The sequence below is a fragment of the Oncorhynchus clarkii genome, chromosome 12 (genome assembly GCF_045791955.1).
Source record: "Oncorhynchus clarkii lewisi isolate Uvic-CL-2024 chromosome 12, UVic_Ocla_1.0, whole genome shotgun sequence".
In the NCBI taxonomy this organism is placed as follows: Eukaryota; Metazoa; Chordata; class Actinopteri; order Salmoniformes; family Salmonidae; genus Oncorhynchus; species Oncorhynchus clarkii.
In genome coordinates this window covers 55265854-55290725 of record NC_092158.1, presented here as the reverse complement: position 1 = coordinate 55290725, position 24872 = coordinate 55265854, and the positions used below count along the sequence as shown (strand labels likewise).

Below are 24872 nucleotides of genomic sequence, written 5' to 3'. Positions count from 1 at the left end.
AATTGGTTATATCACAATTGTATGGTACCCCCCCCCCCCCCTCCCCACACACACACACACACGTACCTACTAGGTAGCTAACAGTGCACAATTCGTTTTGACCCTCTGCAATTCTTTGCTCATGCGAACTAGTCACAAGTTATGGAAAAGTTCACTTTTTAAACAGCCACGGATGGAGGATAAAGACAACACCAGCTCCACTACCTCCATCGACCCGAGCTCAATCTGTCAGAGTTGTTGTCAGCCCATGAGGGGATTAGCATGGCTACCGATTTCACTTCCACAGCCCAACTAGCTCACCATCGGCCGGCCGCCTAGTCACGGTGAGCATGCCATCACGAGTCTACCTGCGGAATTGTCTGCAGTTGACGAACCACCCACACAACCACAAATGCAATTGTTCCCCACTAAAGAGATCAATAGACAATCGCTATGTTTCTCAAGGTATGGACAGTTGTATTACAAGGAATGCAGATCGACAAGGGACGCTGTTTTCTGTCAAATGTGTAGACATTTCCCAGAGGCCCTATGGAAGGCTCATTTGTTAGAGACGGATATGCTTCAAGCACCAGTCTAGAAAACCCCCCCTTTCTTTCTAAGCCTAGAGTGCAAGCCATTGCAATCAACAGCGGGGTAATGTTTTCAATCAACTTAACTGTGAGGCCATGGACTATTAGTTCGTAGAGAGGAATCACAATCAAAATCATTTTGTTGTATTTTATCACTGCACTTATCTGTTTCCCCTCTCTCTCCCCCTCCTCCCCCTCGTAAGGGACAATGCATAAAGTGTATGTTCGCAGGGTTACTCAGCTAAAATTGGCCACAATACAAAACCACTTAGTTATATTAACACACCACTATAAAAACAAGGCCCATAGGTTGAACTGTGAACTGTGTGTTCATTTGAAACCCTGCTCTTCTTACAGCAGCTCATATCAATGCCTGATTGCTTGGCACTCTCTCCATTATCGAGAGCAGCTTAAATTGCCTCCATGTTTTACATTACCCATCCATTACCTAATTTCTACCAGCATGTTAAATGTGCAACCAGAGGGGAAAAAACTCAAGACCACCTTTACTCTACATACAGAGACACGTACAAAGCTCTCCCTCGCCCTCCATTTGGCAAATCTGACTCCTGATTCCTGCTTACAAGCACAAATTAAAGCAGGAAGCACCAGTGACTCGATCAATAAAAAAGTGGTCAGATGAAGCAGATGCTAAACTACAGGACTGTTTTGCTATCACAGACTAGAACATGTTCTGGGATTCTTCCAATGGCATTGAGGAGTACACCACATCAGTCACTGCCTTCAGTAAGTGCATTGATGACGTAGCCCCACAATGACTGTATGTACATACCCCAACCAGAAACCATGGATTACAGGCAACATCCACACTGAGCTAAAGGGTAGAGCTGCGGCTTTCAAGGAGCGGGACTCTAAACCGGAAGCTTATAAGAAATCCCGTTATGCCCTCCGACGAACCATCAAACAGGCAAAGCATCAATACAGGACTAAGATCAAATCATACTACACCGACTCCGATGCTCGTCGGATGTTGCAGGGCTTGCAATCTATTACAGACTATAAAAGGAAGCACGGCCGAGAGCTGCCCAGTAACACGAGCCTACCAGATGAGCTAAATTACTTCTATGCTCATTACGAGGCAAGTAACACTGAAACATGCATGAGAGCATCAGCTGTTCCCGGCGACTGGGTGATCACGCTCTCCGCAGCCGATATGAGTAAGAACTTTAAACAGGTCAACATTCACAAGGCCCAGACAGATTCTGAGGACGTGTACAATCGCAGCAATCGCTGACCAACTGGCAAGTGTATACACTGACATTTTCAACTTCTCCCTGTCTGAGTCTGTAATACCAACATGTTTCAAGCAGACCACCATAGACCCTGTGCTCAAGAACACTAAGGTAACCTGCCTAAATGACTATCGACCCGTAGCACTCACGTCTGTAGCCATGAAGTGCTTTGAAAAGCTGGTCATGGCTCACATCAACACCATTATCCCCAGAAACCCTAGACCCACTCCAATTTGCATACCGCCCCAACAGATCCACAGATGATGCAATCTCTATTGCACTCCACACTGCCCTTTCCCACCTGGACAAAAGGAACACCTATGTGAGAATGCTATTCATTGACTACAGCTCAGCGTTCAACACCATAGTGCCCTCAAAGCTCATCACTAAGCTAAGTTGCAGAGGGACTAAACACCTCCCTCTGCAACTGAATCCTGGACTTCCTGTAGGGCTGCCACCAGGTGGTAAGGATAGGTAACAACACGCTGATCCTCAACACGGGGACCTCTCAGGGGTGCGTGCTCAGTCCCCTCCTGTACTCCCTGTTCACTCATGACTGCACGGCCAGCCACGAATCCAACACCATCATTAAGTTTGCCGATGACACATCAGTGGTAGGCCTGATCACCGACAGCAATGAGACAGCCTATAGGGAGGAGGTCAGGACCTGGCCGTCTGGTGCCAGGACAACAACCTCTCCCTCAGGAGGACAGAGCATGCCCACATTCTCATCGACGGGGCTGTAGTGGAGCAGGTTGAGAATTTCAAGTTCCTTGGTGTCCACATCACCAACAAACTATCATCCAAGCACACCAAGACAGTACTGAAGAGGTCACGACAAAACCTATTCGCCCTCAGGAGACTGAAAATATTTGGCATGGGTCCTCAGATCCTCAAAAGGTTCTACAGCTGCACCAACGAGAGGCATCACTGCCTGGTATGGCAACTGCTTGGCCTCCGACCGCAAAGCACTACAGGGGTAGTGCGTACGGCCCAGTACATCACTGGGGCCAAGCTTCCTGCCATCCAGGACCTCTATACCAAGCGGTGTCAGAGGAAGGCACTAAAAATTGTCAAAGACTCCAGCCACCCTAGTCATAGACTGTTCTCTCTGCTTCCACACGGCAAGCGTTACGGGAGCACCAAGTCCAAGAGGCTTCTAAACAGCTTCTACCACCAAGTCATAAGACTCCTGAACATCTAATCAAATGGCTAACCAGACTATTTGCATTGCCCCCCCCCCCCCCCCCCCCCGCCCGCCCTCTTTTAGCTGCTCATACTCTCTGTTATTATCTATGCATAGTCACTTTAATACCTCTACCTACCTGTACATATAACCTCAATTACCTTGACTAACCGGTGCCCCTGCACATTGACTCTGTACCGGTACTCCCTGCATATAGCCTCGCTATTGTTATTTTACTGCTGCTGTTTAATTATTTGTTACTTTTATTTATTTTTTTCTGTATTTTTCTGAAAACTGCATTGTTGGTGAAGGGCTTGTAAGCATTTCACTGCTGTATTCGACGCATGTGACAAATACAATTTGATTTGATTTGAAATATACAGTGCATTCAGTGTATTCAGACCCATTCCCATTTTCCACATTTTGTTACGTTACAGCCTTACTCTAAAATTGATTAAATTATTGATTTTTCTTATCTATCTACACACAATACCTAGCATAGCATTTTGCAAATGTAATACAATTTTAAAAACGTTATTATTTACATAAGTATTCAGACCCTTTGCTTATGGGACTCGAAATTGAGCTCAGGTGTGTCCTGTTTCCATTGATCATCCTTTCTTACTCTGATATTTAGAACCCAACACTTGAGATGTTTCTACAACTTGATTCGAGTCCACCTGTGGTAAATTCAATTGATTGGACATGATTTGGAAAGGCATACACCTGTCAATATAAGGTCACACAATTGACAGAGAATGTCAGAGCAAAAACCAAGCCATGAGGTCGAAGGAATTGTCCGTAAAGCTCAGAGACAGAATTGTGTCGAGGCACAGAACTGGGGAGGGGTACCAAAAAATGTCTGCAGCATTGAATGTCCCCAAGAACACAGTGGCCACCATCATTCTTACATGGAAGAAGTTTGGCTAAGCTGCCAGCTCTAGGAAGAGTCTTGGTGGTTCCAAACTTCAATCGGGGGAGAAGGACCTTGGTCATGGAGGTGACCAAGAACCCAAATGGACACTCTGACAGAGCTTCAGAGTTCCTCTGTGGAGATTAGAGAACCTTGGGACAATCATCTCTGCAGCACTCCAACAATCAGGCCTTTATGGCAGTGGCCAGACGGAAGCCACTCCTCAGTAAAAGGCACATGACACCCGGCTTGGAGTTGGCCAAAAGGCACCTAAAGGACTCTCAGACCATGAGAAACAAGTTTTTCTGGTCTGATGAAACTCTTTGGCCTGAATGCCAAGTGTCACGTCTGGAGGAAACCTGGCACCATCCCTACGGTGAAGCATGGCAGTGCCAGCATCATGCTGGGGGGATGTTCTTCAGCAGCAGGGACAGTGAGACTAGTCTGGATCGAGGTAAAGATGAATGGAGCAAAGTCCAGAGAGCTCCTTGATGAAAAGCTGCTCCAGACTGCTCAGGACCTCAGACTTGGGCGAAGGTAACGTAACAAAATGTGGAAAATGTCCAGGGGTATGAATACTTTCCGAATGCACTGTATATATATTGAAACAAATATAATGAAATACTTTTCTCCTGATGTTTAGCATCTCCTCAGGGATCTGAACTCCAGCGCCCTTCTGCTGTGACTGTGTTCTTATTTACCAAGTCCACACACAGCTGCTTCTGCACATACAGTGCCTTCAGAAAGTATTCATACCCCTTGACTATTTCCAAATGTTGTTGTGTTACAGCCTGAATTTAAAATTAATTAAATTGTCACTGATCTACACACAATACCACATAATGTAAAAACGGAATTATGTTTTTAACGCTGAAATGTCTTGACTCAATAAGTATTCAACCCTTTTGTTATGGCAAGCCTAAATAAGTTCAGGAGTAAAAATGTGCTTAGCAATTTAAATAATAAGTTGCATGGACTCACTCTGTGTGCAATTACAATGTTTAATGTACATTTTTAATTACTACCCTATCTCTGTACCCCACACATACAGATAATTGTACTGTCCTCAGTCGAGTAGTGAATTTCAAGCACAGATTCAACTAAAAAGACCAGGGAGGTTTTCCAATGGTTCACAAAGAAGGGCACCTATTGGTAGATGGGTAAAGAAAAAAGCAGACATTGAATATCCCTTTGAGCTTGGCGAAGTTATGAATTAGACTTTGGATGGTGTATCTGTACACCCGGTCACTATAAAGATACAGGAGCCCTTCCTAACTCAGTTGCTGGAGAGGAAGGAAGCCGTTCAGGGATTTCACCAATGAGCCAGGCCAATGATGATTTTAATACAGTTACAGAGTTTAATCGCTGTGATGGGAGATAACTGAGGATGGATCAATAACATTGTAGTTACTCCACAATACTAACCTAATTGACAGAGTGGAAAGAAGGTAGCCTGTTCAGAATACAAATATTCCAAAACATGCATCCTGTTTGCAATAATGCACTAAAGGAAAACTGCATTAAATATGGGAAAAAATATATTTTCCTGAATACAAAGTGTTATAATTGGGGCAAATCCAACACAACACATCACTGAGTACCATTCTTCAAATTTTCAAGCATGGTGGTGGCTGCATCATAGTATGGGTATGCTTGTCATCAGCAAGGACTAGGGAGTTTTTAGGATAAAAATATATGGTATAGACAATATTCTAGAGAAAAACTTTGTTCAGTCTGCTTTCCAACAGACGCCAGGAGACAAATTCACCTTTCAGCAGGACAATTACCTAAAAATACAAATATACAATGGAGTTGCTTACCAAGACGACATTGAATGTTCCTGATTGGCCTAATTACAGTTTTGACTTAAATCGGCTTGACAAACTATGGCAAGATTTAAAAATGTCTGTTTAGCAATGATCAACAACTAACTTGACAGAGCCTGAATAATCTTTCCAAGAATAATGGGCAAATATTGTACAATCCAGGTGTGCAAAGCTCTTAGACTCAGAATTTTTCTTCCACTTTGACATTACAGAGCATTTTGTGTAGATCATTGCCAAAAAATTACAATTAAATCCATTTTAATCCCACTTTGTAACACAACAAAATTAGGAAAAAATCAAGTGGTGTGAATACTTTCTGAAGGCACTGTAGATTACATATAAGGCTACTACCATAGAGTATTGGTGTCAGTGAATAGTGTTCCTGCACGCATGGAGAAGTGATTAGCTTCAGCCCAATATGGCGACCGGACTATGGGCGTGTTGAGTGGGTGTGTCGAAAGGAAAGTAGTGGGCGTGTGGGAAAAAAGGAAAGTAGTGGGTGTGTGGAAAGGAGTGGGTGTGTTGAAAGGAAAGTAGTGGGTGTGGAGAAAGGAAAGTAGCGGGCGTGTGGAAAGGAGTGGATGTGTCGAAGGGAAAGTAGCGGGCGTGTGGAAAGGAGTGGATGTGTCGAAGGGAAAGTAGTGGGCGTGTGGAAAGGAGTGGATGTGTCGAAGGGAAAGTAGTGGGTGTGGAGAAAGGAAAGTAGCGGGCGTGTGGAAAGGAGTGGATGTGTCGAAGGGAAAGTAGCGGGCGTGTGGAAAGGAGTGGATGTGTCGAAGGGAAAGTAGTGGGCGTGTGGAAAGGAGTGGATGTGTCGAAGGGAAAGTAGTGGGCGTGTGGAAAGGAGTGGATGTGTCGAAGGGAAGGTAGTGGGCGTGTGGAAAGGAGTGGATGTGTCGAAGGGAAAGTAGTGGGCGTGTGGAAAGGAGTGGATGTGTCGAAGGGAAGGTAGTGGGCGTGTGGAAAGGAGTGGATGTGTCGAAGGGAAAGTAGTGGGTGTGGAGAAAGGAAAGTAGAGGGCGTGTGGAAAGGAGTGGATTTGTCGAAGGGAAAGTAGTCGGCGTGTGGAAAGGAGTGGGTGTGTTGAAAGCGCTCTGCTATAGGCTAGACGGTTTTGATTGAGCTGCAATTCTTCCCACGCAACTATACCATACCGCAAGACTTTGGACTTCTGTAAGAGGATGAGTCTAAGTCGTATTTCACTGTTATTTTTACACAAGCAATTGTACATTTTCAGTTATAAAACTTTATTTTTTTATTAAAAGTACTAATGACGGCTGTACTGTTGCTTGTATGTGTTGTATGCATGTGCTTACTGTGACCCTGATATTGGCGACTAGGCAGCTACTTCCCATGCCGTTGAGGGACAGTAGTGCTTGGAAAACGGGAGCCAAGGACACTGTGTTGTTGTTGCTGCCGTTCATGATCTCCCCCATTGACTGTATGTATGTACTGTATCAAGGTGACAATCAATATTAGTCATTTCCTGTGTAGGCTGCTATATTACGACACCATGATACAGCTGCCCAGTGGGAAGCACCTCAGGTCGGTAAGCATCTCCATACAGCTCAACTGAACTAGTCATTACCACCGGCTTATCAACTCGTCGTGAAGCCCAATCAGCCACGCAAAATGGTTTTGAGTGGCAACAAATCTGCCCAATTAGCTGATTCTCTTTCCATACACCCACTTCTTTATACACACCCACTCACCCATACTCTGATTGCCATTTTGGGCTGCAGCTATCCATACTTGCCCGCATGGCCTGCTGAACTAGATCAGTGGTGGGCTGGGGCTCAGGTGACATGAGAAGTTGAGAGAGGCTCACATGATTAAGTTGGCTGAAGCTTTGGTGTAAATATTCAAACCACATACACAACTGATTGATATTAATGTTTTTCACAGACACAAAACAAGTCTGGTTACATCACATATGCTAATAACCTTCCGCAATTATGTTTCCTAAAATCTATATATCTGACCTTGTCAAATGTCTGTTGTTATTTCAGAAACTTGGGCAGTGTAATCATTGGATCGGGGTGCTTCTGTATCCGTGAAACTAACTACTTTTATTTCTCAGACTTAAAAGAAAACAGATGAAATACTCATACTCCATTTTCATACACATAGACATTTTCATAGACTAACAAGGGTTCAGAATGTATGACTACCGTGTGGGACTACACTGGCAAAACAGTCTGATTATGACTTATCTGTCACGAACCATACCAGGCCAACATAGAAATAATAGAAATAAAACAACCTAGATTACCCACCCTAGTCACACCCCGACTTAACCAAAATAGCGAATAAAAAGGCTCTCTATGGTCAGATTTACCCCCCCCCCCCCCCCCCCCCCCCCCCCCCCGGACTCTGGCCGCAAAACCTGACTCTATAGGGGAGGGTCCGGGTGGGCATCTAGCGTCGGTGGCGGCTCTGGTGCGGGGCGAAGTACCCACTCCGCTCACGGATCCGCCAGCATCGGTGGCGGCTCTGGTGCAGGACTTTGCCCCCGCCCAGACCACGGGTCCGGCCATGGAGCCGGGTAGAACGCCGTGCCCGAACTGGGCCTCGGCTCAGAGGAGGGCCCCGGCCATGAAGCTGGGTTGAACGCTGTACCTGGACTGGGCACCGGCGCAGAGGAAGGCTCCTGCCATGGAGCGTGACTGGACACCGGACCTGACCTGGACTTCGGTGCAGAGGACGGCTCCGGCCTTGGAGCTGGACTGGACGCCGTGCCTGGACTGGGCCCCGAAGCAGAGGAAGGCTCCGGCCTTGGAGCAGGACTGGACACCGTGCCTGGACTGGACATCGGCACAGAGGAAGGCTCCGGTCTTGGAGCAGGACTGGACGCCGTGCCTGGACTGGACATCGGCGCAGAGGAAGGCTCTGGCCTTGGAGTTGGACTGGACGCTGTGCCTGGACTGGGCACCGGCGCAGAAGAAGGCTCCGGCCATAGAGCAGGACTGGACGCCGTGCCTGGACTGGACATCGGTGCAGAGGAAGTCTCCGGCCTTGGAGCAGGACTGGACGCCGTGCCCGGACTGGACCCCGACGCAGAGGAAGGCTCCGGCCTTGGAGCTGGACTGGACGCCTTGCCTGGAAGCTCCGGACCGTTGGCCCTCACTGGAGGTTCCGAACTGTGGACATTCTCAGGAGGTTCCGGACTGTGGACCATCGCAGGAGGTTCCGGACTATGAACTGTCGCCGGATGCTCCGGACTTGGAACCGTCGCTGGACGCTCTGGACGGGGGACCGTTGCCGGAAGCTCTGGACTGGGGACCGTCGCCGGAAGCTCTGGACTGGGGACCGTCGCCGGAAGCTCTGGCCTGTGAACCGTTGCCGGAAGCCTGGTGCGTGGAGCCGGCACAGGTGGCACCGGACTGGTGACACGCACTTCAGAGCGAGTGCGAGAAGCAGGCACAGGATGTACCGGACTGGGAACACACACTTCAGTTCAAGTGCGAGGAGGAGACACAGGACGTACCGGACTGGGGAGACGCACTGGAAGCCTAGTGTGTGGAGCTGGTACAGGACGTACTGGGCTGTGGAGGCGCACTGGAGACCTGGTGTGTGGAGTTGGCACAGGTGGTACCGGACTGGTGACACACACTTCAAGGCGAGTACGGAGAGCTGACTCAGGTGGCATCCTGAGCACGCTGCACGCTGCTGTTGTGGTGGGATCTTCTGTCACGATCGTCGTAAGAACCTTCGGACCAAAGCGCAGCGTGATATGGGTTCCACATGTTTATTTAATGAAACGCAGAAAAAAACCATAAAAGAATAAACAAAACAGGACGTTCTGGAGTGCTCACAGGCAACAACACAAAAACAAGATCCCACAAAAATGGCTGCCTAAATATGATCTAAATATGATCCCCAATCAGAGACAACGCTAAACAGCTGCCTCTGATTGGGAACCATACCAGGCCAACATAGAAATAAAACAACCTAGATTACCCACCCTAGTCACACCTAACCAAAATAGAGAATAAAAAGGCTCTCTTTGGTCAGGGCGTGACATTATCATAGAAAACAGAGAACCAATTAAACTTTTCTCTGATCATATCTAGCTATGCCGACTAACATTTCTCATGCTCATCATCTGTGGAACAGAACGTATTGTAATGATTTTCGAAAACTCTGATATGGACTATCACTCACTCCACCAGAATAACTGAAACACTCAAGGCTAAATACATTATGGGAAGTAGAAAAATAAATTAAATTCAACCAAAAAATGACAAGAGCTTGAACCTGGAACAGACAGGCTGCCAACGAGAGAGATGGATGGAGCTGAGACAAAAAAAGCAAGGGTAAACAAGCCTGCATTAAGCCAACGCTCACTTCTTGTAAAGCTATCGACCATGGTGTGGTTACACAGTTTGCTTCCACAGCAGTTTCCCCCTGTCTGTCTCTTCTTCTTCCACAGCGCAGTGTGTCTGTCTCTTCTTCTCCCACAGTATAGTGTGTATGTCTCTTCTTCTTCCACAGTATAGTGCGTCTGTCTCTTCTTCTTCCACAGTGTAGTGTGTCTGTCTCTTCTTCTTCCTCCACAGTGTAGTGTGTCTGTCTCTTCTTCTTCCACAGTGTAGTGTGTCTGTCTCTTCTTCTTCCTCCACAGTGTAGTGTGTCTGTCTCTTCTTCTTCCACAGTGTAGTGTGTCTGTCTCTTCTTCTTCCTCCACAGTGTAGTGTGTCTGTCTCTTCTTCTTCCACCGTGTAGTGTGTCTGTCTCTTCTTCTTCCACAGTGTAGTGTGTCTGTCTCTTCTTCTCCTTCCACAGTGTAGTGTGTCTGTCTCTTCTTCTTCTTCCACTCCGTAGTGTGTCTGTCTCTTCTTCTTCTTCCACTCCGTAGTGTCTGTCTCTTCTTCTTCCTCCACAGTGTAGTGTCTGTCTCTTCTTCTTCCACAGTGTAGTGTGTCTGTCTTTTCTTCTTCTTCCACTCCGTAGTGTGTCTGTCTCTTCTGCTTCCTCAACAGTGTAGTGTGTCTGTGTCTTCTTCTTCCACAGCGTAATGTGTCTGTCTCTTCTCCTTCCACAGTGTAGTGTGTCTGTCTCCTCTTCTTCCACTCCGTAGTGTGTCTGTCTCTTCTTCTTCCACAGCGTAATGTGTCTGTCTCTTCTTCTTCCACAGTGTAGTGTGATTGTAGGGTGCTGTCTCTACTTCTACCTCTTCAAATTCAAAATCAAATTGTTTCATTGGCCTGAAAAACATTGCTTAAAGATTGCCAAAGTACAATGTTTACAATATACATTGTAATAAAATAATAAATAAAAGTGATAAAAAGTCAATCATAAAAATAAATATATAATATAAATAACAGCAATAGAATGGCAACAGTGGATAGTAAAACAGTGAATAGAAAAATATAATAAATAATATGGACAATATTAGACTGGCGAGTGTAGAGAGTATTGAGATATTGTTATCCACGTCGGCACCAACGATGTTAGGATGAAACAGTCAGAGGTCACCAAGCGCAACATAGCTTCAGCATGTAAATCAGCTAGAAACATGTGTCGGTATCGAGTAATTGTCTCTGGCCTCCTCCCAGTTAGGGTCTCACAACTGAGTCTCACAACTCAATCGCTGGTTGAAAACTGTTTTCGGCCCCTCCCAACAGATAGAATTTGTAGATAATTGGCCCTCTTTCTGGGACTCACCCACAAACAAGACCAAGCCTGGCCTGCTGAGGAGTGACAGACTCCATCCTAGCTGGAGGGGTGCTCTCATCTTATCTACCAACATAGACAGGGCTCTAACTCCTCTAGCTCCACAATGAAATAGGGTGCAGGCCAGGCAGCAGGCTGTTAGCCAGCCTGCCAGCTTAGTGGAGTCTGCCACTAGCACAGTCAGTGTAGTCAGCTCAGCTATCCCCATTGAGACTGTGTCTGTGCCTCGACCTAGGTTGGGCAAAGCTAAACATGGCGGTGTTCGCCTTAGCAATCTCACTAGAATAAAGACCTCCTCCATTCCTGCCATTATTGAAAGAGATCGTGATACCTCACATCTCAAAATATTAGATCCCTCACTTCAAAGGCAGTTATAGTCAATGAACTAATCACTGATCATAATCTTGATGTGATTGGCCTGACTGAAATATGGCTTAAGCCTGATGAATTTACTGTGTTAAATGAGGCCTCACTAGTGACCATATTCCCGTAAAGTGGGAGGTGTTGCTAACATTTACGATAGCAAATTTCAATTTACATCTTTTGAGCTTCTAGTCATGAAATCTATGCAGCCTACTCAATCACTTTTTATAGCTACTGTTTACAGGCCTCCTGGGCCATATACAGCGCTCCTCACTGTGTTCCCTGAATTCTTCTCGGACATTGTAGTCATAGCAGATAATATTCTAATTTTTGGTGATTTTAATATTCACATGGAAAAGTCCACAGACTCACTCCAAAAGGCTTTCGGAGCCATCCTCGACTCAGTGGGTTTTGTCCAGCATGTCTCTGGACCTACTCACTGTCCCAGTCGTACTCTAGACCTAGTTTTGTCCCATGGAATAAATGTTGTGGATCTTAATGTTTTTCCTCATAATCCTGGACTATCGGACCACCATTTTATTACGTTTGCAATCGCAACAAATAATCTGCTCAGACCCCAACCAAGGAGCATCAAAAGTCATGCAATAAATTCTCAGACAACCCAGATTCCTTGATGCCCTTCCAGACTCCCTTTGTCTACTCAAAGAAGTCAGAGGACAAAAATCAGTTAACCACGCAGTTGCACTCCTAAAAACTAAAAACATTTGTCATAAGAAACTAGCTCCCTGGTAAATGGAAAATACCCGAGCTCTGAAGCAAGCTTCCATAAAATTGGTTCGGAAATGGCGCCACACCAAACTGGAAGTCTTCCGACTAGCTTGGAAAGACAGTACCGTGAAGTATCGAAGAGCCCTTACTGCTGCTCGATCATCCTATTTTTCCAACTTAATTGAGGAAAATAAGAACAATCCGAAATTTATTTTTGATACTGTCGCAAAGCTAACTAAAAAGCAGCATTCCCCAAGAGAGGATGACTTTCACTTCAGCAGTAATAAATTCATTAACTTCTTTGAGGAAAAGATCATGATCATTAGAAAGCAAATTACGGACTCCTCTTCAAATCTGCGTATTCCTCCAAAGCGCAGTTGTCCTGAGTCTGCACAACTCTGCCAGGACCTAGGATCAAGAGAGACACTCAAGTGTTTTAGTACTATATCTCTTGACACAATGATTAAATTAATCATGGCCTCTAAACCTTCAAGCTGCATACTGGAATATATTCCAACTAAACTACTGAAAGAGCTGCTTCCTGTGCTTGGCCCTCCTATGTTGAACATAATAAACGGCTCTATATCCACCGGATGTGTACCAAACTCACTAAAAGTGGCAGTAATAAAGCCTCTCTTGAAAAAGCCAAACCTTGACCCAGAAAATATTAAAAAATATCGGCCTATATAAAATCTTCCATTCCTCTCAAAAAGGTTAGAATAAGCTGTCGCGCAGCAACTCACTGCCTTCCTGAAGACAAACAATGTATACGAAATGCTTCAGTCTGGTTTTAGACCCCATCATAGCACTGAGACTTCACTTGTGAAGATGGTAAATTACCAATTAAAGGCGTCAGACCGAGGCTCTGCATCTGTCCTCGTGCTCCTAGACCTTAGTGCTGCTTTTGATACCATCGATCACCACATTCTTTTGGAGAGATTGGAAACCCAAATTGGTCTACACGGACAAATTCTGGCCTGGTTTAGATCTAATCTGTCGGAAATATATCAGTTTGTCTCTGTGAATGGTTTGTCCTCTGACAAATCAACTGTAAATTTCAGTGTTTCTCAAGGTTCCGTTTTAGGACTATTGTTTTTACTATATATTTTACCTCTTGGGGATGTCATTCGAAAACATAATGTTAACTTTCACTGCTATGCGGATGACACACAGCTGTACATTTCAATGAAACATGGTGAAGCCCCAAAATTGCCCTCGCTGGAGCCTGTGTTTCAGACATAAGGAAGTGGATGGCTGCAAACTTTCTACTTTTAAACTCGGACTAAACAGAAATGCTTGTTCTAGGTCCCAAGAAACAAAGAGATCTTCTGTTGAATCTGACAATTAATCTTGATGGTTGTACAGTCGTCTCAAATAAAACTGTGAAGGACCTCGGCGTTGCTCTGGACCCTGATCTCTCTTTTGACGAACATATCTAGACTGTTTCAAGGACAGCTTTTTTCCATCTACGTAACATTGTAAAAATCAGAAACTTTCTGTTCAAAAATGATGCAGAAAAATGTATCCATGCTTTTGTTACTTCTAGGTTAGACTACTGTAATGCTCTACTTTCTGGCTACCCGGATAAAGCACTAAATAAACTTCAGTTAGTGCTAAATACGGCTGCTAGAATCCTGACTAGAACCAAAACATTTTATCATATTACTCCAGTGCTAGCCTCCCTACACTGGCTTCCTGTTAAGGCAAGGGCTGATTTCAAGGTTTTACTGCTAACCTACAAAGCATTACAAGGGCTTGCACCTACCTATCTGGCCCAGGAGTGTGAAGGTGAACGGAAAGGCTCTGGAGCAACGAACCGCCCTTGCTGTCTCTGCCTGGCCGGTTCCCCTCTCTCCACTGGGATTCTCTGCCTCTAACTCTATTACAGGGGCTGAGTCACTGGCTTACTGATGCTCTTCCATGCCGTCCCTAGGAGGGGTGCATCACTTGAGTGAGTTGAGTCACTGACGTGATCTTCCTGTCTGGGTTGGCGCCCCACCCTTGGGTTGTGCCATGGCGGAGATCTTTGTGTGCTATACTCAGCCTTGTCTCAGGATGGTAAGTTGGTGGTTGAAGATATCCCTCTAGTGGTGTGGGGGCTTTGCTTTGGCAAAGTGGGTGGAGTTATATCCTGCCTGTTTGGCCCTGTCCGGGGGTATCATCGGATGGGGCCACAGTGTCTCCGACCCCTCCTGTCTCAGCCTCCAATATTTATGCTGCAGTAGTTTATGTGTCGGGGGGCTAGGGTCAGTCTGTTATATCTGGAGTACTTCTCCTGTCTTATCCGGTGTCCTGTGTGAATTTAAGTATGATCTCTCTAATTCTCTCTTTCTTTCTCTCTCTCGGAGGACCTGAGCCTTAGGACCATATCTCAGGACTACCTGGCATGATGACTACTTGCTGTCCCCTGTCCACCTGGCCGTACTGCTGCTCCAGTTTCAGTTGTTCTGCCTGCGTTTATGGAACCCTGACCTGTTCACCGGACGTGCTACCTGTCCTACCTGCTGTTTTCAACTCTCTAGAGACAGCAGGAGCGGTAGAGATACTCTTAATGATCGGATATGAAAAGCCAACTGACATTTACTCCTGAGGTGCTGACTTGTTGCACCCTCGACAACTACTGTGATTATTATTATTTGACCATGCTGGTCATTTATGAACATTTGAACATGTTGGCCATGTTCTGTTATAATCTCCAACCAGCACAGTCAGAAGAGGACTGGCCACCCTTCATAGCCTGGTTCCTCTCTAGGTTTCTTCCTAGGTTTTGGCCTCTCTAGGGAGTTTTCCCTAGCCACCGTGCTTCTACATCTGCATTGCTTGCTGTTTGGGGTTTTAGGCTGGGTTTCTGTACAGCACTTTGAGATATCAGCTGATGTAAGAAGGGCTATATACAGTGAGGCAAAAAAGTATTTAGTCAGCCACCAATTGTGCAAATTCTCCCACTTAAAAAAGATGAGAGAGGCCTGTAATTTTCATCATAGGTACACTTCAACTATGACAGACAAAATGAGGGGGACAAAAACCAGAAAATCACATTGTAGGATTTTTAATGAATTTATTTGCAAATTATGGTGGAAAATAAGTATTTGGTCACCTACAAACAAGCAAGATTTCTGGCTCTCACAGACCTGTAACTTCTTCTTTAAGAGGCTCCTCTGTCCTCCACCCATTACCTGTATTAATGGCACCTGTTTGAACTTGTTATCAGTATAAAAGACACCTGTCCACAACCTCAAACAGTCACACTCCAAACTCCACTATAGCCAAGACCAAAGAGCTGTCAAAGGACACCAGAAACAAAATTGTAGACCTGCACCAGGCTGGGAAGACTGAATCTGCAATAGGTAAGCAGCTTGGTTTGAAGAAATCAACTGTGGGAGCAATTATTAGGAAATGGAAGACATACAAGACCACTGATGCAAGATCTCACCACGTGTGGTCAAAATGATCACAAGAACGGTGAGCAAAAATCCCAGAACCACACGGGGAGACCTAGTGAATGACCTGCAGAGAGCCTGGACCAAAGTAACAAAGCCTACCATCAGTAACACACTACGCCGCCAGGGACTCAAATCCTGCAGTGCCAGACGTGTCCCCCTGCTTAAGCCATTACATGTCCAGGCCCGTCTGAAGTGCTGGAGAGCATTTGGATGATCCAGAAGAAGATTGGGAGAATGTCATATGGTCAGATGAAACCAAAATATAACTTTTTGGTAAAAACTCAACTCGTCGTGTTTGGAGGACAAAGAATGCTGAGTTGCATCCAAAGAACACCATACCTACTGTGAAGCTTGGGGGTGGAAACATCATGCTTTGGGGCTGTTTTTCTGCAACGGGACCAGGACGACTGATCTGTGTAAAGGAAAGAATGAATGGGGCCATCTATCGTGAGATTTTGAGTGAAAACCTCCTTCCATCAGCAAGGGCATTGAAGATGAATCGTGGCTGAGTCTTTCAGCATGACAATGATCCCAAACACACCGCCCGGGCAACGAAGGAGTGGCTTCGTAAGAAGCATTTCAAAGTCCTGGAGTGGCCCAGCCAGTCTCCAGATCTCAACCCCATAGAAAATCTTTGGAGGGAGTTGAAAGTCTGTGTTGCCCAGCAACAGCCCCAAAACATCACTGCTCTAGAGGAGATCTGCATGGAGGAATGGGCCAAAATACCAGCAACAGTGTGTGAAAACCTTGTGAATACTTACGGAAAACATTTGACCTCTGTCATTGCCAACAAAGGGTATATAACAAAGTATTGAGATAAACTTTTGTTATTGACCAAATACTTATTTTCCACCATAATTTGCAAATAAATTCATTAAAAATCCTACAATGTGATTTTCTGGAGAAAAAAAAATCTCATTTTGTCTGTCATAGTTGAAGTGTACCAATGATGAAAAGTACATATTTTTAAGTGGGAACTTGCACAATTGGTGGCTGACTAAATACTTTTTTGTCCCACTGTAAATAAATTTGATTTGATTTAGACTAAACATGCTACTATTATTACTACTAAAATGAATGCTACTGCCTATATTAGCAGTTGGGTTATCATTTTACTGTTAGGACAGTAGGATAGCAGAAGGTGACATTTAAAAATGTGGTTGTGCATCAGCAGTTTTTGTCTTGTTATGTCAGTCAGTAATTGTCACGCCCTGACCTTAGAGCTTTTTATGTCTCTATTTTGGTTTGGTCAGGGTGTGATTTGGGTGGGCATTCTATGTTCCTTTTTCTATGTTTTTGTATTTCTTTGTTTTGGCCGGGTATGGTTCTCAATCAGGGACAGCTGTCTATCGTTGTCTCTGCTTGGGAACCATACATAGGTAGCTTTCTCCCACAGGGTTTTTGTGGGTAGTTATTTTCTGTTTTGTGTTTCTGCACCGTACAGGACTGTTTCGGTTTCCGTTCAATCTCTTTGTGATATTTGTTATTTAGTGTTCAGTTGAAATAAAAGTATGAACACTTACCACACTGCTCTTTGGTCCGATGATTCCTTTTCTTCCGACGACGAATACCGCTACAGTAATAGTCAGTCAATCAGCCCATGTCAGCTAACATTGATTACTAAGTTAGTTTAGCGGTCAGCTATCTAAACTTGTTATCATGGTCAAATTACCAGCCGGGGGGCCCCCATTGATTTTGTTACTTAGTCTCGTTCAGATATCATATTAATGCAAAAATGTCCCTCCCCCTATGATGTTTTTTTTTTAATTGCAGAAAATTAGCTGTAAAAAAGTTTATTTTCCTCTCTGCACCATGCCAAAATGAGTAGAATTGCATGAAATTAGTTTTGCAAAACCTTCTCTCCACCCCATGCCAAAATGTGGATAATTAGAGCAAACTTGCATTAAAATGGCAACAATGCCAAATCAAGTGAAATGGATAAACAAATAAATAAAACAATAAAAAGTTAACAGTAAATATTACACTCACACAAGTTCCACAAGAATAAAGACATTTCAAATGTTGTAACTCTCTGTCTCTCTCATTAATGCCACCTCTCACAGCTCTTAGTGACACCTACCCATAAGCCCCTCTCTTTTCATTTACTGTAACCAACATCCTCACCAACTGAGCACAGACCGACACAGGACGTCCAGCATAGTACAGTAAATAAAGTAGAGTATAGTTCAGTACAGTATAGTACATTACAGTCATTTAGAGCACAGTAAAGTACAGTACAGAATATTAAAGAAAAGTGAAGTATACAGTGCCTTGCGAAAGTATTCGGCCCCCTAGAACTTTGCGACCTTTTGCCACATTTCAGGCTTCAAACATAAAGATATAAAACTGTATTTTTTTGTGAAGAATCAACAACAAGTGGGACACAATCATGAAGTGGAACAACATTTATTGGATATTTCAAACTTTTTTAACAAATCAAAAACTGAAAAATTGGGCGTGCAAAATTATTCAGCCCCCTTAAGTTAATACTTTGTAGCGCCACCTTTTGCTGCGATTACAGCTGTAAGTCGCTTGGGGTATGTCTCTATCAGTTTTGCACATCGAGAGACTGAAATGTTTTCCCATTCCTCCTTGCAAAACAGCTCGTGCTCAGTGAGGTTGGATGGAGAGCATTTGTGAACAGCAGTTTTCAGTTCTTTCCACAGATTCTCGATTGGATTAATGTCTGGACTTTGACTTGGCCATTCTAACACCTGGATATGTTTATTTTTGAACCATTCCATTGTAGATTTTGCTTTATGTTTTGGATCATTGTCTTGTTGGAAGACAAATCTCCGTCCCAGTCTCAGGTCTTTTGCAGACTCCATCAGGTTTTCTTCCAGACTCCATCAGGTTTTCTTCCTGTATTTGGCTCCATCCATCTTCCCATCAATTTTAACCATCTTCCCTGTCCCTGCTGAAGAAAAGCAGGCCCAAACCATGATGCTGCCACCACCATGTTTGACAGTGGGGATGGTGTGTTCAGCTGTGTTGCTTTTACGCCAAACATAACGTTTTGCATTGTTGCCAAAAAGTTCAATTTTGGTTTCATCTGACCAGAGCACCTTCTTCCACATGTTTGGTGTGTCTCCCAGGTGGCTTGTGGCAAACTTTAAACGACACTTTTTATGGATATCTTTAAGAAATGGCTTTCTTCTTGCCACTCTTCCACAAAGGCCAGATTTGTGCAATATACGACTGATTGTTGTCCTATGGACAGAGTCTCCCACCTCAGCTGTAGATCTCTGCAGTTCATCCAGAGTGATCATGGGCCTCTTGGCTGCATCTCTGATCAGTCTTCTCCTTGTATGAGCTGAAAGTTTAGAGGGACGGCCAGGTCTTGGTAGATTTGCAGTGGTCTGATACTCCTTCCATTTCAATATTATCGATTGCACAGTGCTCCTTGGGATGTTTAAAGCTTGGGAAATCTTTTTGTATCCAAATCCGGCTTTAAACTTCTTCACAACAGTATCTCGGACCTGCCTGGTGTGTTCCTTGTTCTTCATGATGCTCTCTGCGCTTTTAACGGACCTCTGAGACTATCACAGTGCAGGTGCATTTATACGGAGACTTGATTACACACAGGTGGATTGTATTTATCATCATTAGTCATTTAGGTCAACATTGGATCATTCAGAGATCCTCACTGAACTTCTGGAGAGAGTTTGCTGCACTGAAAGTAAAGGGGCTGAATAATTTTGCACTCCCAATTTTTCAGTTTTTGATTTGTTAAAAAAGTTTGAAATATCCAATAAATGTCATTCCACTTCATGATTGTGTCCCACTTGTTGTTGATTCTTCACAAAAAAATACAGTTTTATATCTTTATGTTTGAAGCCTGAAATGTGGCAAAAGGTCGCAAAGTTCAAGGGGGCCGAATACTTTCGCAAGGCACTGTAGTTCAGTAAAGAAAAGTATAGTTCAGTACAGTCATGTAATGTACTGCAGACTAGAATAGAGTGGAGTAGAATTCAGTACAGTCATGTAAAGTACTGTAGACTAGAATAGAGTGGAGTAGAATTCAGTACAGTACACAGTAGAGCACACTATACATCCTGTGTATCAACCATATTTACGATCATACACACAGTATACTGTGTATCAACCATATATACGATCATACATACACTATACTGTGTATCAACCATATTTACGATCATACATCCGTATACTGTGTATCAAATCCCTCCTGACAGCTCAGTTTGTCCTCTACTGGGTGAGTCCATATGGGCCCTGCTCAAAAATAGTGCATTATTTAGGGAATACGGGATGTACACGCAGTCTCTCCTCATGCTGCCCCACACAGCTCATCTCGGTGGGACAGTCAACACCAGGCACCAGCCCTCCCTGTCCCTGTCTCCTTCGGCCAAATCCCAATCGAAAGATCAATCTGTGACGCAGAGCTCTCCTACGTGGCGTTCACCACTCTATTACAGTATGTCCAACTGAGGGGACTGGGCCGTTGGACCCAGGGGGCAGAGGGGCTGCCAATATCACCGTCACCCAACAGCCAGAGGTTGAAGAGTGGCTCATCGTGGCTCATAGGAGAAGGCCGCAACACACAGGCTGACAACAGAGGGACTGGTAGAGGTCAATAGAGGGAGATGAGGCAAAGAGAGACAGAAAGGCAGAGGGGGAAAGAGAGGTGGTGAGGGAGAGAGAGGCAGAGAGGGAGAGGAGGCCTACAGATGGGGTTTAGAAACAAGGATGAGAGATGGCACCCTGCTGAGGCAATCTGAATTGACAAAGGTCCTGAAATATTCACCCCATCCCCCTTTATCAGACCACATCAATCCTAGCAACAGAGAGAGACAGAGAGAGAGAGAGAGAGAGCGAGAGAGATCATTCCTCCCACCTTGGCAGTAATTCAGGCCCTATTGATGACCGACCCTAGAGGGGTATATGTGTCCATTACCCCCGTCCCCCAGATGCGCTGTGATGGCCACAAGAGAAATCTTCCCTCCCTCAAAGCTATAGGGTCCAGTTACAGTGTGATGTGGCAAACTGGAGCTTAGCAAGAGTGATCTCCTTTTCTCATTGCCTGCTGATGGAGACCTGGGGGTACATTGTGTCTGTGTGTATTTGTGTCTCTGTGTGTGTGTATCTATGTGTGTGTGTGTGTGTGTGTGTGTGTGTGTGTGTGTGTGTGTGTGTGTGTGTGTGTGTGTGTGTGTGTGTGTGTGTGTGTGTGTGTGTGTGTGTGTGTGTGTGTGTGTGCGTGCGTGTGTGTTGCTTGTAATTCTCAAGGGCTGCACTTCTCCCTCCCTCCCAGCCAGGCTGAAATGGGCAAAATGACCCAGCTGCACTCCTCTCTAAGGGGGGGGGGGGGGGTTACACAACTGATATCACCACCTGGTTCCACAAAAGCTAGATGTGATCACGTCAGCCCCCTGGGAGAGGCAGGCCAGACCCACACCATTACACAATATGCCCATGGAAATCACAACAAACTCCTTTCTGAAATTAAAATTGAGAATACTTCCAGGACAGCCTTTGTTGATAGCCTTTGAACAAGGCTTATTCTGAAGGATTTGGTGAATGATTAAATGCAAATGGCCCATAGTCCTGTAGGGTGCCTGATATACATGTGGTGAGCTGGTTTATAATGAGTCTGAGCACATTTCTTTGTCACATGAAAAGATCCCCTCAATTGATCAACAACAACAGCAAGACTACTAGTCTACCTCCAGCCCCCAGCCATGGTTACCAACCACAGCACATCTGCCATTCTGAGGCACCCCTTCAATAAGCTATTTGCAATATTGGCGCTGGAATTAAAGCCTGCCTAAGTCAGTGGCACAGATGGAACTATCCAAGCAGAAGATCTCCTTAAAATGTTGCATTGACAACCAAACACAATTCAATATCCAGTTTGTCTACAAATTCATAGTTGATATGTTGGATTCACGTCTCCATCTCAACCAAAAGGTTCAAGAATAGGACTAAATCTAATCTCATCAAATTTTAAATAATGTTTACTTTGATTTAGTCCTATTCTTTAACTGAGATTTTTGGTTGAGATGGAGACGTGAATCCAACATACAGTGTTAATGATTAACTTGAAGATTACATTTGAAATCAACCAAAGCTTGAAGTCCTAGGCCTTTATGTACTCTCTATGTTTTGCTGAACCCTGGGATGACTTTGCAAACGCTATGTAGGCCTAAACAACACAATTGATGATATAATTGATGACTTATAAAGTATGGTTACATTTCATTTGCATCGTTAAACCTCCCCTTTGGAATGACTTCGCTACAACAGTGAATATATTTAGTTATTAAGACATCTCTTAATAATAATTCTCACGATAGCACATGTGTGGTATTCAGTGACAAATGTAAAAGTGAAGCAGGGCTTGGTCAAAACCCTGGACAAGAGACCTAATAAATAAATAGGTGTAGATCAACTCTCCAGTAGGAAGTGCTGCCCAGCCTATTGTTTGTTAAACCTGAAGATCCAATGCCGTTTCAAAAGGTACAAATTCAACATACTGTATCTTATACAAGGTTTGTCTATGATGAAAGTTGGTTACAATGATGACATAATCCTGTGAAATTGCACTCAAAACAACAGTTTGAGTTGATGAGTTCAGCCATTTTGTGCCCAGTGGGATGTTATTGTTTATATGTTATATGTCAATAAATGTAATAACTTAATAATAACAACTTAATAATAATAGATTAAGTTCATCATAAACTTAACCTAATGGGCTCTTATGACGCCTTACATAACGTTGTTTTGGTTGTCATGGTCAGATGACATGTCCTTGGCCAGCAGCATACCACCCTGCATCCCACTGCTGGCTTATCACTGAAGCTAAGCAGGGTCAGTCCCTGGATGGGAGACCATATGCTGCTGGAAGTGGTGTTGGAGGGCCAGTAAGAGGCACTCTTTCCTCTGGTCTAAAAAAAGATCCCAATGTCACAGGACAGTGATTGGGCACATTGCCCTGTGTAGAGTGCTATCTTTAAGATGGGATGTTAAACGGGTCTTGAGTCTTTGTGGTCACTAAAAGATCCCATGGCACTTATCGTAAGAGTAGGGGTGTTAACCCCGGTGTCCTGGCTAAATTCCCAATATACCCCTCATACCATCATGTCCACCTAATCATCCCCAGCTTCCAATTTGCTCATTTGTCCTCCTTAACTATTCCCCAGGTCGTTGCTGTAAATGAGAACGTGTTCTCAGTCAATTTACCTGGTAAAATAAATATAAACAATTGACCACCGTGGTTGGACTGACAGAAAGGCTGACACATTTCTCTCGTTTCTTTTTGAACAGCATCTGGTGTTGCCACCAGAGTAGTCTACTCTATTCAGCTTCGGCTGAGGGACACGGTTGTACGTCCTGTCTTGAAAGTTCCTACAATTTACATCGACAGGTGCAGTCATGAATTATGCAAACAGGGCCTACAAAGGAAACCCAGCCAAGTTGAGCCAACTCCAGAGTGGTCCTCCCGACATGGTCTGAAATGTTCAAACCTGACTGTCTGTTTCGCCTGAGAAACGGAAGGAGAGCAGGGTGATATGAGTGAGACAAGCCAGTCCGCTGTTCTGCTCCGTCCCATTCAATCTCCAGACTCCTCTCTCTCTCTCTATAAAGAGATGTCTCCCGACCGGACCTAGCCTGCTGCTGGCTGCCCAGTGCCCACACACAGACACGCGCGCACGCACACACACACACACACATAGGCGCGCGCGCAATAACATCACAAGTCCGTAGCCTACCTTCCGTGTGACAGCTGGAGGAGAGGATGGTGCTTGAGGGTCTGAAGAGGTAAGGAAGGTACCGGGAGAAGCATTTCATATTTTTTGTTGTTGTTGGCTGCGCATCACTATCAAGTCCACATCGTCTACACACACTGCACTGACAGAGCGGAAAGAAACCGAGCGCTGGAGACAGAGCCCATAGTCTTCGGCATCACTTTTACTCGGTTTAGATCAACGGGAATCCTTCCTTCGGGGCTATAGTAGCAGGAAGAGAAGAGAGGTCTCCACGCGCGATGCTACTCTCGTAAAACATTGTTCTTCCCCTAGTCGCCAGCAGGACACGAGAATATGTTATTTTTTTGCTGGAGTCGGATGCGAGGGAGGGAGGGTGTTGTCGGAGGGAGGAGGACCGAAGCATCAGGGTTATTTCAGGGGAGGCTGGGGAGCACCTGCTCTGTCTGTCGATAGCCGCATGCTGCCTCTGTTGGTCGCTCGAGAATTGACTGTTATGCCTGTGAGTGTCTCTATTGGTATCCGCAGGAAAGTTTCAAAGCCCATTTTGAAGAGAGAATATAGCCTACGTGCGTCTGATAAATAAATTTAGACTATTTATCATAACCATATCAGTTATCACTCCTTATTGAGACGAGCCGACATTTAATGATACTGTTGATGATGGGTTTATAGAATAATTTGCCTGTGTTGCTTTTACTTCAAGCATATTCTCCATGTAAAAGCCACGCTATGTGGGTCATTAGGGCACTTGAAGTGTCTGGGTCTGTGCTCTTGGGAATCCCTGGATAACTCTGGTGACATCTCCAGTCTGTAGGCTAATGAACTGGGTCACAGAGCATCAGGACTGCCAAGGCCATATAACAGTCATTCAGTTCACTTAACTCAGGGGTGTCAAACTCATTCCAAGAAGGGCCGAGTGTCTGCGGGTTGTAGTTTTTTTCCCTTACAATTAAGACCTGGACTAGTGGTTCCCAACCAGGGGTACTAGGAGCCCTGGGGGTACTTGGCCTATCCACATGGGGTACTTGAGAAGACTCATGAGACCATAGGCCTACTGATAAAATCCACAAGGTGGTACTTCAGGGGTACTCAGGACAGAGAAAAAAATCAGTTGGTGGTACAATAACCCAAAGCGATTGGGAACCACCGACCTAGATTAAGATGTCGGTAGTGCACAAAGGGTGATA

General features: G+C 44.8%; 1 protein-coding gene across 1 annotated transcript in view; it reads right to left on the bottom strand.

Annotated features, from left to right (window-relative positions):
- Positions 1 to 24151, bottom strand: part of LOC139420823 (serine/threonine-protein phosphatase 2A 55 kDa regulatory subunit B beta isoform) — a 109295-nt gene extending 85144 nt beyond the window's left edge. The window contains exon 1 of the mRNA XM_071171140.1: positions 23689 to 24151. Coding sequence (XP_071027241.1) covers positions 23689 to 23767 — 79 coding nt within the window. The 5' untranslated portion in view covers positions 23768 to 24151. The remainder of the gene's footprint in view (positions 1 to 23688) is intronic.
- Positions 24152 to 24872: the final 721 nt, after the last annotated feature.